This window comes from Mastigoproctus giganteus, chromosome 10, assembly GCF_048544385.1.
Source record: "Mastigoproctus giganteus isolate SK-2022 chromosome 10, ASM4854438v1, whole genome shotgun sequence".
Lineage (NCBI taxonomy): Eukaryota > Metazoa > Arthropoda > Arachnida > Uropygi > Thelyphonidae > Mastigoproctus > Mastigoproctus giganteus.
The window spans coordinates 9,740,226-9,758,295 of NC_143584.1; the positions used below are offsets into that span (position 1 = coordinate 9,740,226).

Here is an 18,070-nt window from a genome sequence, read left to right on the forward strand (position 1 = left end):
CTTCATCATTTGAAACATTTCCATGGTACTTTTGCCCAGTTGAATACAAAACTTGATGTTTACTCCTTTTTACATTATCTTCCATAACACAGACATAGGAGAGATGTGCAATTCAGCTCGCACTGCATTCTGAAATGGTGGCAATTTCCATTGAGCTTGACTGCGGTGCTCGAGCAACAATCACTCTTTCGTTTCATGTTTATTTCTAGTAGATGGCAGTGCCACACTGTGAAGGTCAAAGCCAGATTGGGCATAAAACTTAACAAAATATACATGGGCCATGCTATGCCACTTTCAAAACAAGATGTTTTGGATCTGAGATCTCATAGCTGGGCTCAAAACTTCTACTGTCACAGGGAATTACCCATATCTCCATAAGAAGGAATTAAGCACGTAGTGCCTGCCGTTCCCCCTTCTTGCCAAGATCTTTATAGCTAACCTGGACTCGGAAGTACAGTAAACCCCCGCTATTCGCGGGGGGTTACGTTCCTGAGAAATGCCACGAATACCGAAAACACGAATACTGAGTTATGGCTCCCATAGTAATAAAGGGGTTCCATTCCAAAGTATGAAATAAATAAGAAAAACTGGTCTAAAACTTTGTCTATGTATATATTATATGTACCTTCATAATGACTATGTACATAGACAGTACCTAGTGAAATGCAAGCATATGGCATCGAAATGAAAATAAGAAACAATTTAATATTAAATGTAATATTTATTAGAAATTTCAAATAAATCTTTCAAACCAGGGCCTTTGCTAGCTAAAAAACGTATCCCGCTAGTGCTATCACCAGTTTCGCTAAAGTGTTGATAAAGGAGTTTTGCCTTTTCACGAATGATGAGTGAATTTAACGGAATTTTATTTTGAGTTTGGTCTTCTATCCACAGATTTAAAGCTTTTCCATTTTTTTCTAATTTAACATCACGAGTTACAGAGCAAATTTTTGAAGCAATTAGCGCGTTTTCACGGACACTACGGCAGATTTTTTTCTTCCGATTTTTTGATTGACCGTACCGTTGACTCATTGATTTTATAATGTTTTGCCACTGAGGAGACACTTTCACCATTAGAAATTTTGTCTAATAACTCAATTTTATTCGCTAATGTCATCACCTTCTTTGATCTTTTCACATTTCTCTTGTTATTCATAGCCATATTTTTGTACGGGTTAGAAAGAAGTCCACAATAAAGTCACTTTCTTCCGTTAACACACTCGAAAAAGTCTGTTTTACACTGTAAAATGGTAGATTTATCACTTTTGTAAGCATATCAATTTAAAATTGATAAATTTATTCAATTTATAAGCATATAAATTAAAAGCAAACGACGAAACCTTCCATGACAAGCGCATAACACATACTGAACAAGGATTAGCGAGAAACATCCACGCTAGCGATTTTGTCACCCCCCCCACCCACTGAGCACTGTTTTGACCGGGAAAGATAATTTTAGCCATGCCCGTGTTTTTTTTATGGCAGAAAATGTTCACAGCGCTTTAAAATTCACATTTTTTTAGGTTTCATTTTATATTAAATCAGTGACCGCGAATAGCGGGGGTTTACTGTACTAGCCAACTGAAATAACATGCCCTCTCATTAGATGCCAACACAGCTCTGAGACTGGAAATCAGTCCTGATAATTTATGCCCTAGGACTTGTTCACACCTGACCATGTCCAAACTAATTAGAGCTCCCAAACCTTGGACCAATAAATGAGGGATGAACAAAAGATATTGTCTTGAAGAGTGTAGCAGTCTCTTTGGTTTTTGTACCTCTTGTAGGTTGGTCATATGTGAAAGTTTTAATCCCAGGGGTCTCACATCTGGTGAGTATTGGGCTTGGCACACCCAGGGTCCTTATCTGGATATCATCATTCTTCTCTTTTTTGGTTTTTGGCGATTCCTTCCTACTTCTCTCTCTCTCTCTCTCTCTCTCTCTCTCTCTCTCTCTCTCTCTCAGGGTACTCTTAATTTTTTTTTTTTTTTTTTTTTTTTTCGAATTTTTTTTTTTGGCTGGTGCAGCATAAGCCTCAGGCTTCCTTGCACCATATGGCTAATAATAATAATAATAGTTCCCACTTTACATGTTCTTGGGTTTACAAGTTCTTTTTTTCAAATGTCAAGGATCAACAGAATTGAAAATGTGAACATTAATTGCAAATAACAAAACAAAACATTCATAAATACGGCATTTCAAACCATGCGTTTAGCCATACAGTACATTACTACTGTGACATTATTTGCTCAGGCAGAGGTCCAACTCTTAAAGAATTCCATATTTTAGATGCAATCAAAATAATAAAACAAGCCTGGGACAAAATTACAGAAAAGAACATGAAGGGTGTTTGAGAGAAACTGTCATCACTTCATTGATAATTTTGAAGGATTTGAAGAACCAGCAGAGATTGTACAAAATGAAACAGAAGCAGTCTTTAAGATTGCTAAACAATTGCAGCTTGAGGTTTCTACAACTGACACCACTGATCTGCTTCAAGCACACAATGGAGAGCTCACAAATGAAGACTTCCTTGAAATGGCAAAATGTGAACAAGCTGAGGAAGAAGATTTAGCACCTGAAACTCCTGTTCATTCCTTCACTCTCAAATGGGCTTAACAAAGCTTTTTAACACAGGAAAAGCAATTGAGATTTTCAAATCACAAGATTCAAATTTCGAGTGCACTAGAAAAGTTGCTACAGATTTAAAAAATGCTTATGCATGTTATCGTGAAATTTATAAAGAAAAAAGAATACTGTTTTCGAAACAAACAACTCTTGAAGCATTTCTGAAGAAGGAGACGACTCCTTGTACTTCTAACAAACTAACAAGTGCCGAACCAACAATAAGTAAAGAACCATCAACAAGTGTGCATTTAGTCGATGATGATGAAGAATAAACATTCTTTAACATTTGTATGACATAAAGAATTTCTTTATTATTATAACTTGCTTGATTTTAAGGGCTATGTTTTCATTTCTTTGGATAAATAAATCATTGTTTAAGAATAAACTATTGTTTTGTTGACCTTTATTTAACATTACTATGGTCAAATTTCATTCTTGAGAACTAGATAGTATGAATCAGAGCTGTAATGCTCAATACGTTCTACGTTGATATTAATATTTAAAATAATAAGAGGAGTTTACCTCAATATACTCTACTGTAAGTTTTTCATTTTAATTTCTAGAGAATATCATACGGAAGTGTTCTACGTACTATATTGAGGTAAACTCCTCTTATTACAAATATTTTACAAATATTATTGAGAACGTAACCCTGTTTTTAACATTACATCTATAGGAAAATATTCCCACTTTACGAGAGCACACTATGAACGAATTAACTCATCAAGTCAGGAACTACCTGTATTTAATGACAGGGCTTGTTTATCTGGTTTTCCCTTCAGCCCTTTGTTACAAATTATCCCCTGTTTTAGTTTTACCTACCTTTAAACTTAACAACACTACACTAGGTTTCTGGATGTTTGTTTTTCTTTCTTTCTTTCTTTCTTTCATATTTTCAGCCCAGTGGAAGAAGGCAAAGCAAGCCCCCTTCCCCCTTAATTGATTTATTTGGCATTATTTTAACATTACATTTTATGAAAGTAATGTGATAATGTGTAAAAGAATATTTGAAAAGCAGTCCAGAAACAAACCAACTGTTATTCAGCATAGTCACCTCTAAGGCTATATATATGATGCAGAATTTCTCATCTTTTTCTAGGCACCCTGAGGTTAAAACCCACTGTCTTAGTTCTCTAACCAACCTTCAGCCACATGAGTAATATTATTATCTGTTCCAAAATTTTACACTTTCATTTTTTTTTTTATTACAATATACAGGTAATAATCTGTGAAGGGTCTATTACCTGAAGAATAGGGTGGAGGCAACAACTCATAACCTAAATCATTGATTGTCTCCATGATTATCAGAGTCTTGTGACTGGGTGTGTGTTGTCATGCAGGAACAGGTTCCCTCTTGTTTTCCATGATGTTTGAACTTTAATTGTTTGTAATTTCATGAGCAATTAAAGGCCAAATTGTTTTACACAAATCGATATCACGGAAAACAAGAGGAACACAGTAGCAAGGAATAATAATATTCCTTAGAATGGATTTACCCTCTCAGAGGTGGTCAATGAATATCACCCCTTTTTTGTTTAAAAAAAAAAAAACATGCCATCACTTTTGTAGCTGATAGTACCCCTTGAAATTTCTTGTGGTGAGAAGATCCTGTGTTGCTAATCCATGGATTTAGTCTCTGGATCATAATAATGAAGCCAAGTTTCATCCAATATTATCATTCAGCTGAAGACCTTGTTTTAATCCTTTGCGAATTTTGCAAGAATTGTCTTTGCACAATTTGCCTCTTCTTGTCTGCATTGAAATATTTGGTACCCATTTCTCTGAAATTTTTTTTCATTCTCAATTTTTTGTAGGCATTTTGTTGGACTCATTTACAGGATATGCTTATTGTTTTTGCTAAATGCTAGTGACCTTTCAAAATCAGGTCATGAACAGCATAAATGTTTTCTGTGGTTGTCACAGGTCATCTGGACCTGGTTTCATTTTTGGTACCTCTGCAACCCCTTTGTAATTTGACAACTCAGTTCTTAATGGGACTATATAAAGGATCAAATCATCATGGATTTACTTCCCAGACAGCTCTTTCAAAGAAAAAGGGGAGGATATCTTATTGCATGGCATCTGGGAGGGGTTGTTGTTTTCTGAATATACTTTAATTTTTTTAACTTAAAAAAAATTAGGATATTACTCTAAAAATTGGGTTACATGCATATAAATGTTTGTAATTTGATATTATTGTTATTTTCAAATAGCTCTCATAATGCATGCATTGCTTCCCTTTAATAATTTTAATGTATTCATAAAAATTTTGGAATGTTTGTGCTAAATCACAGGTTGAGAAGTTGAAGACATTGGATTAGCACATAATGTGGCATGTCTAATTCAGTTTTACTTTTTAGGAGCTTTACCAGTATCTATCAGATAATATACCAGATGTGCACATACATTTAGATAATTAATTTGATAAATTCGAATTGTGAATTTGATCATAATCATTTTTAAATTCTCAGCAAGGCAGAAATTCAGAGAAGTATAAACATAAGTACCTGTACATGAGGTTAGCTCAGAATAGCAGAAATAAAGTAAACAATTCTTTATTCAGACTTGTACTTGTACTTATCATTATTTTTCAACATGGTCTCCTCTTGCAGTATACATATTCCATTGCGAAAGTAATGCCTGGATACTATTGAAGTAAAATTCCTTTAGTTGCTTGCTGGGCCACTCCTGCACATGAAACAACAATGAGTGATGTAAGTTCTGTATTGCTGGCTCAGTATGAAACTGAAGGGAATGATTTTGTAGACTGTATTGCAATTGGGAATATATATATATATATATATATATATGTATATATTGGGTTGAATCAAGAGTGCATTACTTTTGGCCTGGAAGTAAATGAGCCAGTAAAGAATCGGCATTCCACCTCCCCAAAGCTTAAGAAATTGAGCCATGCTATCTTCAAAAAAAGATGATTATAACAGTGTTTTGAACAAAATTGGGATTCTTTTTGGAGAGTTGCATAAAAAAAGGAGACAACTCTTCTTAATGCTTCTTCATACTGCAGTATGCTTATAAGACATTTGAAACCTTTATAGGGAACAAATTTCAAAGGTTAATCACAGGGAGGGTTGTTCACATCATAATAATGCCCATGTCACACTGCCTGCACAACTGCTATGCCATTCAAAATTGCATTTTGTAGTGCTATCACGCCCTCCTTATTTCCTGACTGGGATCTGAGCAACTGTCATCTTTTTAGGTCACCAGAGAGATTGAAGGAGAAAAGCACTTCTAGCAAATCATAAATAACATGAGTGACTCAGCAAGCATCCAAATAAATTCCTTGATAGTATCAAAGCATTAGTTTCGTGATAAAAGCTGTATCGTAAGATGAAGGGGACCGTTGAAAAATAATGAGGTTCCTTACTGCATTATTTTTCAATGTGATTAGTTTGAATAAAGAATTACTTGTTTGTCTTTTGATGTTTTCGTTTGTACTACCCTCATATTTTTTTCTGTAACAATGCTTATGAAATTAAGGATATGGATGGGCCAATGAAAAATATGCTGTAGCAAACCTTTTAATTTATTAACTTAATTTTTATACAAAGTATTTTAGATTATTGTATTCTAAAACATAATTTGTCTTCTTAACTTGAGGACATCTCTCACTCTGCTACATGTATGTGTGAACTTTGTGGAAATTATTTTTACAGTAATGTTTTATTTATTTTTTATTAGCCCCTTTCCCACAGTTGCAGAAGCTGTGCAGGAAGAACTAGAATCATATCGAACTTCTGAAGAAGAAGTTAAAAGATTGAAAGCTGCTATGGTAAATGTTGTAAATTATTGTAAAAAACTTTTAGTTCAAAGTTTTTAAAATTTAAAATATGTAAATAACTGATTAAAGATTAACTAGATTCTTTAAATAGCATTTTTTAAGGGAGATGACATATACTGAACTCCACCATTTACAAACAGTCCTAAACTTCTAAATACAACTTGCTTGAAACTTGACCCCCCCCCCTACATAAAGGCAATACAAATAAGGAATTTCTAAACATTAATTTCAGTTGGTTTAATAGTGACATAATGTATATATAATAAAAAAAAGTTTGAAAATTGGGCTTTTACCAAACAGTAGCAGAAGTTTTTCCACTGCCTTGGATATTGGAGTAAAGAGTTTACTCCAATATCACATCAAAACCAATATTTAGAAGATAAATGTTTTTAATTTCCTTTCAGCCTTAGGGCTGGGTATATTAATGCTGAAACTTGAAAAAAGTAAAAATCAAATAAGATATGTACACAAGAATAGGTGCCTCTGTAGCCAGAGGGGCAAGAGCAGCAGTGCGTAGCACGTGCTTCTTGATTAGACCGGGGTTCGAGCCCGTGACCACCAAATACGGAGGATGTGGAAAGGTTAGGGAATGACCACCACATATCCCCGGAGCAATATGGCCTTAGTTGCTAATGCTCCTAAAAACCAAATAACAAACAAACAACAACACAAGAATAAAAACATTAAAATTATATATAATATAGTACAGTGGTACCTTGGTTTGCGAGCATAATTCGTTCCGGAAACGTGCTCGTAATCCAAAGCACTCGTATATCAAAGCGAATTTCCCCATAAGAAATAATGGAAACCCAGATGATTTGTTCCAAAACTCAAAAATATTCATATACTGTAAAAATGATTAATACAAAATACATACCTTTTTTATATTTTTAATTAAATTTAATATACATAAAGCAATCGAATTTATTAATTATTGGGTAGGACGACTTTCACTGTCTCTAACGGAATCACTGCTATCTGTTGATTTTTTCTTTTTGTGCGACTTTAACAAGGAATCTTTCCAATGACACTTGCTTTTGCCTCCTTTTGAGGATTTCACGGAAATCAGATTCATCGCTCGCACTATTACAAAACGAGGAGGCACGCTTGATACACATAAACAAAGCTGCACGCGTGTAGCCCGGTGGGCCGGAGGCCGGTGTGATTTTGGCCATAAACCGTAGTATGAGGCCACTATAAATTTTCCCGGGTAAGAATTTTTGACCCATCCGCCTCTGTTTATCGATATTGCTTTTTTTTTTTTTCTCTCTGAATCTGCAGTGTCTTCGCCAGGATGCTTCCTTTTCACACCTTTTAATTATTTTACTCATTTTTAGGGAATAAAGCACAACTACAAAACGAGGAGGCACGCTTGATACACATAAACAAAGCTGCGCGTGTAGCAACTGAATAAACAACACCGTAAAGGCAGAGACAACTCTATTAACACCTCACATTTTACTAAAGCACATTTCTAGGGGTTACTACCATAAAACAATAAAAACAATTTCTAGTTTCTTGCGAGTGGAATCTGTTATAAACTGGTAGTAAACTTGATCTAATTGCATTTGCGATTATACCGATAGCTGGAATTGTGTTAGTTTTTACGTTATTATGGTGAAATGTGTTTCCACTTCACTGATATAAAAAACCATAAATACATTTTCAAAATCTTCTCTTCATTCCTATCTGGTTGCGTTCGGTTGGGGTGATTCTGCGTTCGACTGCCATTTCTTGTAAACACAAGGGCTAATTGTGCATAAGCGAATTCGGTTCGTGTTATATAAGATATCGTTCCCCTATTTATAAATCGTGTATGATCGAATTAGTGTAGTGTAAACACGTGTTATACGAGGACTGACTGTACTCGTATTGCAAGACCTCGCTCGTTTATCAAGTTAAAATTTATTAAAAATTTTTGCTCGTCTTGCAAAACACTCGCATACCAAGTTACTCGTAATCCAAGGTACCACTGTATAAGGTAATGTGAATTTCATCATTTAGTATTGGCTACCTCAGTCATTTTAACTCTTTGGTAGTTTTAGGTGCTTCAAAACAGATGTTTTTAGTCATCCCACAAACATCTGTTTGTGGGATGACACTCCTCCATGTATCATGACCCATGGTATTTATATACACCTCTCTATACACACATTTCACCAATGAAAGGACTGCTAGTGACAGTTACCTAAAGTGTAGCTGCCTTAATTCAAATCTCTTCTGGCTTTTTAGTTTTGGAGTTTTGTAAAGAACCATATCTTTGAATGACAACTTCATTGCACAATCAATAAAATACAATTATGGATCTTGCAGAATGGCTAGTGCCTCTCCAAGCAGAGAAACCATTGCATCCATTTCTGTAGAAAAGCAGAAACTACACATCCTGAATCAGAATTATAGCTGGGAACTCACCTGTAATGCTTTCAGACAGTTTCTGTGGTCTAACTCCTGGTAATAAACTAGCTTTCTGAGACACATAAGGAATGTCTGAACTCTTTACCACAAATAAAAGATAATTATCCATAGATTAATTTCAACAACAACATGGGATACTGATCAATACACTCACCTTTACTTATACTATCCACTTATCAGATCTCGACCAGACTATAGTGCCCCAGTATGATTCTACTAGGAAGAGTATCCTAGAGTGGATGAACCCATTCTATCATTATGCCTTACAGATAGCCCTTAATGCATTCAGAACATCCCTGGTTCAAATTTTATATATGGAAGTAAATGAACCAGTACACCATCTCAGAAGAAAATTTCTACTACTAAATTATGCTGCCAAAATATGGAGCTTACCACCTCATCCCATATAGTCATATCTGTTTCACCTACTGTGAAAAATAAGCCTTCTGGAATAAGGCTGCAAGAGTTAATGCAACATTGGAATGTGCATCTTCACAAAGTGCCCCAAGAAACTGTTGATCCAAATCCTCTGTGGGCTAAATATTCACCATCTTGTGGTTGCTGTTTTTTAAATAAAGAAAGCACTTTGTAGCAAATATGAATATCAAACAGTTGCATGCAACACATCTGTCAACAAATTCCCATTGTATGCAAACATGTCCACTGCTAATCGTGGACAAATGTTATAAGTAATGTTCCTCAGGGTTTGGCATTGGGCCTCTTATTGTTTTTAATATTTATTAATATAGCCACATCAAGTTATGTGTCTAGGTGCTGGTGATACAAAGATTGCAATAATTCCAGAATAACATACCATTTGGTTGGTACCAGACTCAATGTAGTGGAAAATGAAAAAGACCTATGGGCAATAAAGTTACAGAAAATCTGCTATGATAGCTCATGGGATACTGTGAATTATAGCTGAATTTTGTCAGCAGGGAAAGAGAAGTGATTATACTATCATATACAGCCACAACTTGAATATTTCACATAATAGGTTTGGAAGCCTTTAATATACTGTAGGAAAGATGTAGATCTGTAGGAACAGGCAGAGAAAAGCAATAAGATTATTCAGGGCACAAAAAATATTTTACAAAGAAACTTCAGTTCAGTAAATTGCAGTCTCTGGAATAAGCATCATTGAGAAGATCTTATTGAAGTGGCTAAAGCTTTAAATGGGTTCAATAGACTAAATACTGATGGCAGGAATAGATGTAATGAAATCTGCTTTCAGCCAGAGAGTAATTGATTGTTGGAATTGGTGTTGTGAAAGTGGGTAGCTTGAATAAATTTAAAGGATTGGATTAGCATTAGTAGAGGCATAAGATGCAAGAAAGCAAGCTTATATAGCATCAGCCAAAAAAAAAACTTCCGATTTCACCCATCCATTCACTCCAAATGTTTGTCTAGTTCTACCTTGAACTTATTTAAGTTATTGACCTCCACTACAATAGATGGAAATTTGTTCCAGCTGTCAACAACCCACTGGCTAAAGGTAAATTTCTGCACATATATTTCACAATTGTCTTTCCTCAATTTGAATTTATGTCCCCTCAGGTGAGTAATCTGAGCAAGAGGAAGAATCCATTAGCATTGAGCTTGCTCAAACCATTCAAGGTCTTATACACCTCAGTTAGATCACCTTGCAGGAGCCTGGCCTCCAGAAGCTGCAATTTGCAGAACTTAAGCCTTTCTTGGTAACAGCAACTCTTTGTTCTGCTCACAAATCTTGCTACCCTTCTCTATACTCGTTCAAGCAGCTCTACATCTTTCCTAAAATGAGGCCTCCTGACCTGTATACAGTATTTAAGGTGTGGCCTGACCATTGCCTTATACAAGGGGACAATCACTTCTTTATCCCTGCTAGCAAAATTCCTGTATATCATTGACAAGACACCATGAACTACTCTTGCAGCCTATCTGCACTGCTCAGAAAACTTCATATCTGACTGCACAATTACCCCGGGTCTTTTTCATTTCTACCACCTTAAGTGTAGTACCGCACAGTTGGTACGTCACTCTGGGGGTTACTCCTACTCATATGCAGTACTTTACATATGTCAAGGTTAAACATCAGTTGCCACCTCTCAGCCCATCTGCTCAACTTTTCAAATCCTGTTGCAGTAGCATACTATCATTACTGTCATTGACAACCCTGCCAACCTTTGTATCGTCTGCAAACTTAGACATTAACCATGATATACCTTCATCATTATCATTGATAAATACAGAAAACAACAATGGGCCCAACACCAAACCCTGGGGGACTCCACTAATTAGTATTAGTAGGGTATATGATGCAAGAAAGCAAGCTTATATAGCATCAGCCGGGAAAAAAAGCTCTTCCCATTTCACCCATCCATTTACTCCAAATGTTTGTCTAGTTCTGCCTTGAACTTATTTAAGTTGCTGCCCTCCACTACAACAGAAGGAAGTTTGTTCCAACTATCAACCACCCGCTGGCTAAAGGAGAATTTCCACACATCTAATCTACAATTGTCTTTCCTCAATTTAAATTTATGCCCCCTCATAACTAGGCCACATCTTGAATACTGCTTGCATTCTGGAAGCCTCATTTCAGGAATTATATGGATCTGTTGGAATGGGTGCAGAGAAGGACAATGAAATTAGTCAGAGACACAAAAGGGTACTCTTACCAAGAAAGACTTCACTTCTGTAATTTGCACCATCTGAAAACTAGGCACCTTCAAGGAGACTTGATTGAAATGATTAAGGATATAAATGGATTGAGTGAAATAAATGCTGGTGAAATTCTTATTCCTGTTTTGGACAACATACATAAGGGGACATAATGTTCTCTGCTTTATTTCATTACTCAGTCACAGTTATGCAATTCCTTTCTAGTGCCTGACATGGCCGAATGATCAGGAGCGCAAGTGCAGTAGCACATGCTCTTTGAGTGGACTGGAGATCAAGCCCGTGACTGCTAAATACAATTAACGTTTGTACTGATTGATTTATTGTAAACTTCACAACCTGGTGATCATGCTGGAGTATAAACAAGAACATTTTTTGTTTTTGTTGTTTTTATAAATTTAAATTGAAGAAGGATAATTGTAGGATAGATGTGCAAAAATTTTCTTTCAACTAGAGAGTAATTGATTGTCAGAAAAAACTTCTATCTGATGCTGTGAAAGTGAGTAGTTTGAATAAAGAATAAATTTAAGCAAAGATCAATCTGTACATCCTCCTCTAATGATTGATCTTTGCTTAAATTTATTCTTTATTCACATCTTTCCAAAATTGATTTTGAGGTGATTAGTTTTGTTATTTTTTAACTAATGCATATAAGCTTGCTTCTTTTCATCATTTTACACTACTAACTCATGTCATGGCCTTAGCACTTCTTTAGCATTAGTAGAGGCATATGATGTAAGAAAGCAAGCTTATGCAGCATCAGTCAAAAAAAAAAAAAAAAAAAAAACACACTCATTTCACCCCTCCGTTCGTTCCAAATACCTGTCCAGCTCAGCCTTAAATTTATTTAGGCTATCAACTTCCACAACAAGGATGGACGTCTGTTCCACCAACCAAGTACCCGCTGGCTAAAGGCAGCTTTAGTTAGGACATCTATCCTACATCTGTCTTTCCTCAATTCGAATTTATGTCCTCTCAGGTGATTATTCTAAGCAAGAGGAAGAATCCCATCAGCATTGAGCATGCTCAAACCATTCAAGGCTTTATACACCTCAATCAGATCACCTCGCAGGTGCCTGGTCTCTAGACACTGTAATTTGCAAAACTTAAGCCTTTCTTTGTAAGAGCAATATTTGTTCCATTCACTAATCTTGTTGCCATCTTGTTTCTTCTAAACTACCCAATCCAATCCAATCTATTCTGTTTTTCACATATATCATCCTGCTAGAAGTTTTAACTTTTCACTGCTCTTAAGCCTAACTTTCAGACCAGTTATCTGACTGTCACATTGTTTGCATTTTGATACTTTTTTATGTCTACTATAGGTCTCCTTTTTGTGAATAAAAATTGACGCCTTTTATTTTCTGTTTACAAATTTCATATGAACAAAGCTCCTACACTGAGGTTAATGAAAAACCAAATGCAAATGTACTGGTAAAATAGAACATGGCAAGCAAATAGATAATCTCATGTTCTCTGCCTTATTTCATCACTCCGTCACAGTAATTCAATTCCTTTCTAAGTAGTGAGTATGCTATTAATGAAATACAAATATTTAGGCTTGTATATTTGTTCATTTTAGTTCATCTCAGTAATCCTCTGAGTGAACTACAATTAAGAAAAAATTCAAAATTTTTCTCACAAGACATAAATTGGGATATACAGATACCTGTATCCAGCTCTGCAAACAGTTATTTGTTTTATACATTAAAAATATGAGAAATATTTTTTCTGTACTTATTGTCTGAAAAATTCTGAAAGATGAATGGTTTAATATTTTTATTTTATACATTTTTTTTTTTTTTTCAGAGATATATGTATGTACATAATAATATTTTGCAGGGATTAGAAGGTGACAACACAGATGAAGCAATCAGTATGGTATCAGATAATACTGCTAAACTGACATCAGCTGTTAGGTAAAAAGCATTTTACTTTCATTCCCTTATAAGAATGTATAATAATTGAATTCAGATATTTGAGATGCTTAAGACCACATGGTTGGTGTCGAGATAACTAAAATGTATATTATTATGAGAGGAAGAATAATGATGAAATGAAAGAAAAAACAGGGTAAAATTTAAAAATGCTTTATAGCTAAGTGAAAATGCTAAGTGTGCAGTTTTAATTATACATTTAGATAATATTTGGTGTTCTAATGCTAGAGCACCTCTATCAAACATCCACTTGCTATCAGAACATTAACATTACATTTTGACATTATAGCCTATTTCCAGATAGGCTAATGTGATCCAGTAGACTAATTTGTACAATTTCTTGCTACCTTCCAGAATAGCTCTTACTAACATGCTAATGCTCTTAAGTCACAATGTCAGGCTTCTCAGTGGTTTGAAGAAAATAACATTGTAGATTAGATTTGGGCAGCATAATCTTTACCTGAATTCTGCGAAGCATCTTTGGGATGAGCCAAAGTACCAAAACAGCACACAGTCAGGATCACTGCTCTTCGACTGTGCAGCAAAATATCAGCTACTTATTGTCATAAATTGTCGAAATTATTCCTAGAAAGATCATGACTATAATCATGGCCAGAGGAGTAGGTCCATATGCTATTCATTTCTGAATCAGCATCCATTCACTGGCTTGAAAAGTATTGATATTCAAATACTGCTGAGCATGTATTGTGCCTGTATTACAGTGTATAATAATACACGTTGATATACAATATACTATGTGTGTAAAAAAAAAAAAAAGTTCAGTGAGTTAATATTTGGTCCTTGGCACTATATACACTGATTCCAACACTTCAACTCCTGAAAGCATTCTTAGGCTTCTTTTTAAATTACTAATAGCTTCTCTGTCACATCCTGAATAATTTCATTTCAAAGCTGTGACTTTCCATTTTCTCCTAACAGCATTGTGCAGTTGCCATGGTACTAATTGGTAGTATTAGTGGTTCATTGTTTGACTATGCAGGACAAATTCATAACGAACAGTGCCCTGTGAATCATAAAATACAATAAGTGTAACCTTCACATTTGTCAGAGATTGCCTTGCTTTTTTGGGGGCCTCGAGGAAGACAGTCTTCCAATGAGAGAAGACCTTTGTTTCCGGTCATAGCCATACACTGCCGACCGGGCTAGCTGGGTGGGTAAAGTGCCTGCCTGGCAACCCAAAGGTTGCGGGTTTGAATTCCCGCCTCAGGCTTGGATCAGAGTAGAAAATGCAATAACTTTGGGAGGTGCATTATGACCACAGAACCTGATGCACCAACAACTAACAAAAAATAATAATAATAAATAGCCATACACTCATAATTCATCATTAGTAATAATAAAAGAAATAGTGTGGGTCAGCAGCAGCAGCATGTTGACGAAGATTGTGACATGCAAGAACTCGCTGCTCTCTGTGATTATCAGTGAAAGTGTAAGGTCCAAATATGGCTGAAGCATATTGTATTCTCAAATATTGTGTTAAAATTGATTGACATGTCCCATAAGAGATGTCAATTTTACTAGAAACTTTGCAGATAGTTAAGTGTTGATCACTCCTGATCAGATCATGAACACAAGCAATTGAATTATTATTGAATTATTGGTTTTTGAAGTTGAAGGGGCTATCAGAGAAAGGGTAGACTTTGATGGATAAGCAGCCCTCTTTAAACTTTTCAAAAATCATTGAAAAGTCTTCAAGCAACACATGGAATCTTCTCAGCTGTTTTTAACACTTTGTAGTTTCTGTTACACTTTTCCTAATTTAAAACAAAATTTGATGCATAAATATACTGCAGTAAAGTTGTTCATTTTAAACTGTGACAAAACACATAAAACACCTATTCATTCTGCAGTAATTTAGACTTACTCTAGATGAGTCATTGAACATGCAACATTGCAATTCATTATGACACCACAATTTTAAGATACAAAGTCAGTCCTAAACTTTTTGATCACATCTCATATATTCTGAGATGTATTGGGACATGTCAGCATGTCTTACTTGAGCAGAAAAAGACTGCGTGGAAAACACACAGCTACAGTAATAGTGCCACAGTAAAAAGTTAGGCTGACAAAGGCAGATTATGAAAAATCGCTGGCATAGAGAGCAAAGAGTGGGGATAAGGAATTCTTCACATATATAAATGCGAAGAAGAGAAGGACAAACCAGATCAGACCCTTATTTAATGGACATGGAATAGTATTAGATACCCCAGCTAAGGTTGCAGATAAACTCAACAGTTACTTTGCATCGATATTTACAGAAGTAAAACCCTTTATGTCAATGAGAAATTATGGGAGTGAAGTTGAAAAAGTATAATTAATGATGTTGAAATTTCACATGTTTATTTAATGAAAAATCTTTCGAGCCTACAGGCTAGTAAGGATCCTAGGGTTGATGGCATATACCCTTTAATCTTAAGGGAGGCATCAAGTGAGTGCATTGAGGTTAATTATGAGAGCATCACTGGACTCGGAAGTAATTCCGTTGGATTGTAAAAGTGCCAGTGTATCTCCAATACAATAAGGATGGTTCTAAGAGTGAAGTGAGAAATTATCAGCCGATCAGTCTAACTTCAGTAGTAGGGAAAATCATGGAGACTGTGATCAGGGGTGGAATTCAGGATAACTTCTGAAGGATACTCAGAATGGTTTGGTAAAGAGAAAATCATGTTTAACTAATCTGGTTAGCTCTTTTAACAGGGTAACTCAAGAGCTGGACTTAGGGAATAATTTTGACATTGTTTATTTTGATTTCAGCAAAGCATTTAACTCAGTCCCGCGTGGATGGTTACTTTATAAGCTGGAACGGGTTGGAATCACAGGGAAAATCCTTATATGGATAGCCAAATGGCTTCAGGGCAGGAGGCAGAGGGATGTAATAAATGGTTATTCCTCAGATTGGGTTGACGTAAGAAGTGGGGTTCCCCAAGGATCAGTATTAGAACCACTGTTGTTTTTAATTCACATAAATGACACCGATGAAGGGATAGAGGGCATGATGTCTGAATTTTCAAATGATGTAAAGATTAGTAGAGTAGTTAATGATCACTGCCAAGCAGAGCTTCTTCAGAGTGACCTAGACAGACTTCAGGGATGGTCAGAAAAATGACAGCTATGCTTTAATCCAGCAAAGTGTAAGATATTACACCTGGGGAACAGTAACCCCAAAATAACTTATACACTTGGTGGAGTTGAACTAAAGCCGGTAGTGGAGAAAAGGGACTTGGATGTTACAATACAGTCATACATGAACTTCTCTGACCGGTGTAGACAGGTTGCAAGGAAGGCCCATGGTGTCGTATCATTTATTTATTGAACAATTGCTAGTAGAGATAATGACATCATAATCCAATTATATAAGGCTATTGTTAGACCCCACTTAGATTACTGTGTTCAAGTATGGAGACCACACCTAAAGAAAGACATTGTTTCTTGAAAGGGCCCAAAAAATACGGGTAACTTAACTGGTGAGATCAGCAAAAGGGCGTCCATATGAGGAAAGTCTTCGAATACGTGGGTTGCAGAGCTTAGAAACTAGGCACCTTAGAGGAGACTTAATTGAGGTGTTTAAGGCTCTGAGAGGCATAAGTAAAATGAATGAGAAAGAAATTTTCACAGTTATAAATGATTCCAAAATTAAGGGCCATAATTTCAAGGTATGGATTGCAGGAAGTTTTATTTTAGCCAGCGAGCTATAAATTACTGGAATGTTACCTACGTGGGTGGTGGAGGCTGACAGTTTGGGGAAATTCAATGGTCAGCTGGATAATTACCTACTGGAGGAGGGAAACACATAGGTTGTCTATTTCCTTTTCTCTGATTAATTTTTTTTTTTATTTCTTTTTATTATTTATTTTATTTTATTATTTATTTTATTTTATTATTTTATTTTTATTATTTATTTTATTTTATTTATTATTTTTTTTTATTATTATAATTTTTTTATTTTGGCTGGTACAACATAAGCCATAGGCTTCCTTGCACCATATGACCATTGCTAATACTATCTGCCAAGTTTTGCAATTTTTTGAAAATATCTGCTTTTACTGAGTTTTTTTTTTATATACAGATCAAATTTCAGTCAGTTTGTTTTATGTTTTCCAAATATGTGTGTCTTATGTTCTTCTAATACACACCCACCAAATGCTGAACTCATGGTTGATATAAGGCTCATCCTGCTATAGTGCTTCATCTTACACTGAACATTTCAAGTTGTGCATGCATTTGACATCTATTCCACCGTTATATGCATGAATATTCATTTACATGCACCAAACTCCTACAGCCATGATATTACATTCTTTCTCACTAGTGTCATTTCAGTTTATGGCTGTCTGTGACCATTTATTGCATGTTTTGATTTCTGATATATTTTGTTGGTAAAAACTTATAAAATTCTTACAGAGTATATACATATTCTGATTCATCTATAATGCTACTAAAACATTGACTCAAATCAATAAAATACCTTTATTAAATAAATATACTGACTGTATAAACTGTATATTAAAATAAAATAAAATAAGATGATATTATAAGAAGAATGAAAAATAAAAGTGCTAAAAAGATTTTAAAGTTACTAAAAACCACTAAAACCGTAGCTTTC

General features: G+C 35.2%; 1 protein-coding gene across 2 annotated transcripts in view; it reads left to right on the plus strand.

The window, feature by feature from the left end:
* Positions 1-18,070, plus strand: part of Slh (sec1 family domain containing Slh) — a 294,184-nt gene that overhangs the window by 160,790 nt on the left and 115,324 nt on the right. For both annotated transcript variants that reach the window (XM_090383401.1, XM_090383403.1), the window contains 2 exons: positions 6,334-6,424; positions 13,349-13,425. In XM_090383401.1, coding sequence (XP_090239527.1) covers positions 6,334-6,424; positions 13,349-13,425 — 168 coding nt within the window. The remainder of the gene's footprint in view (positions 1-6,333; positions 6,425-13,348; positions 13,426-18,070) is intronic.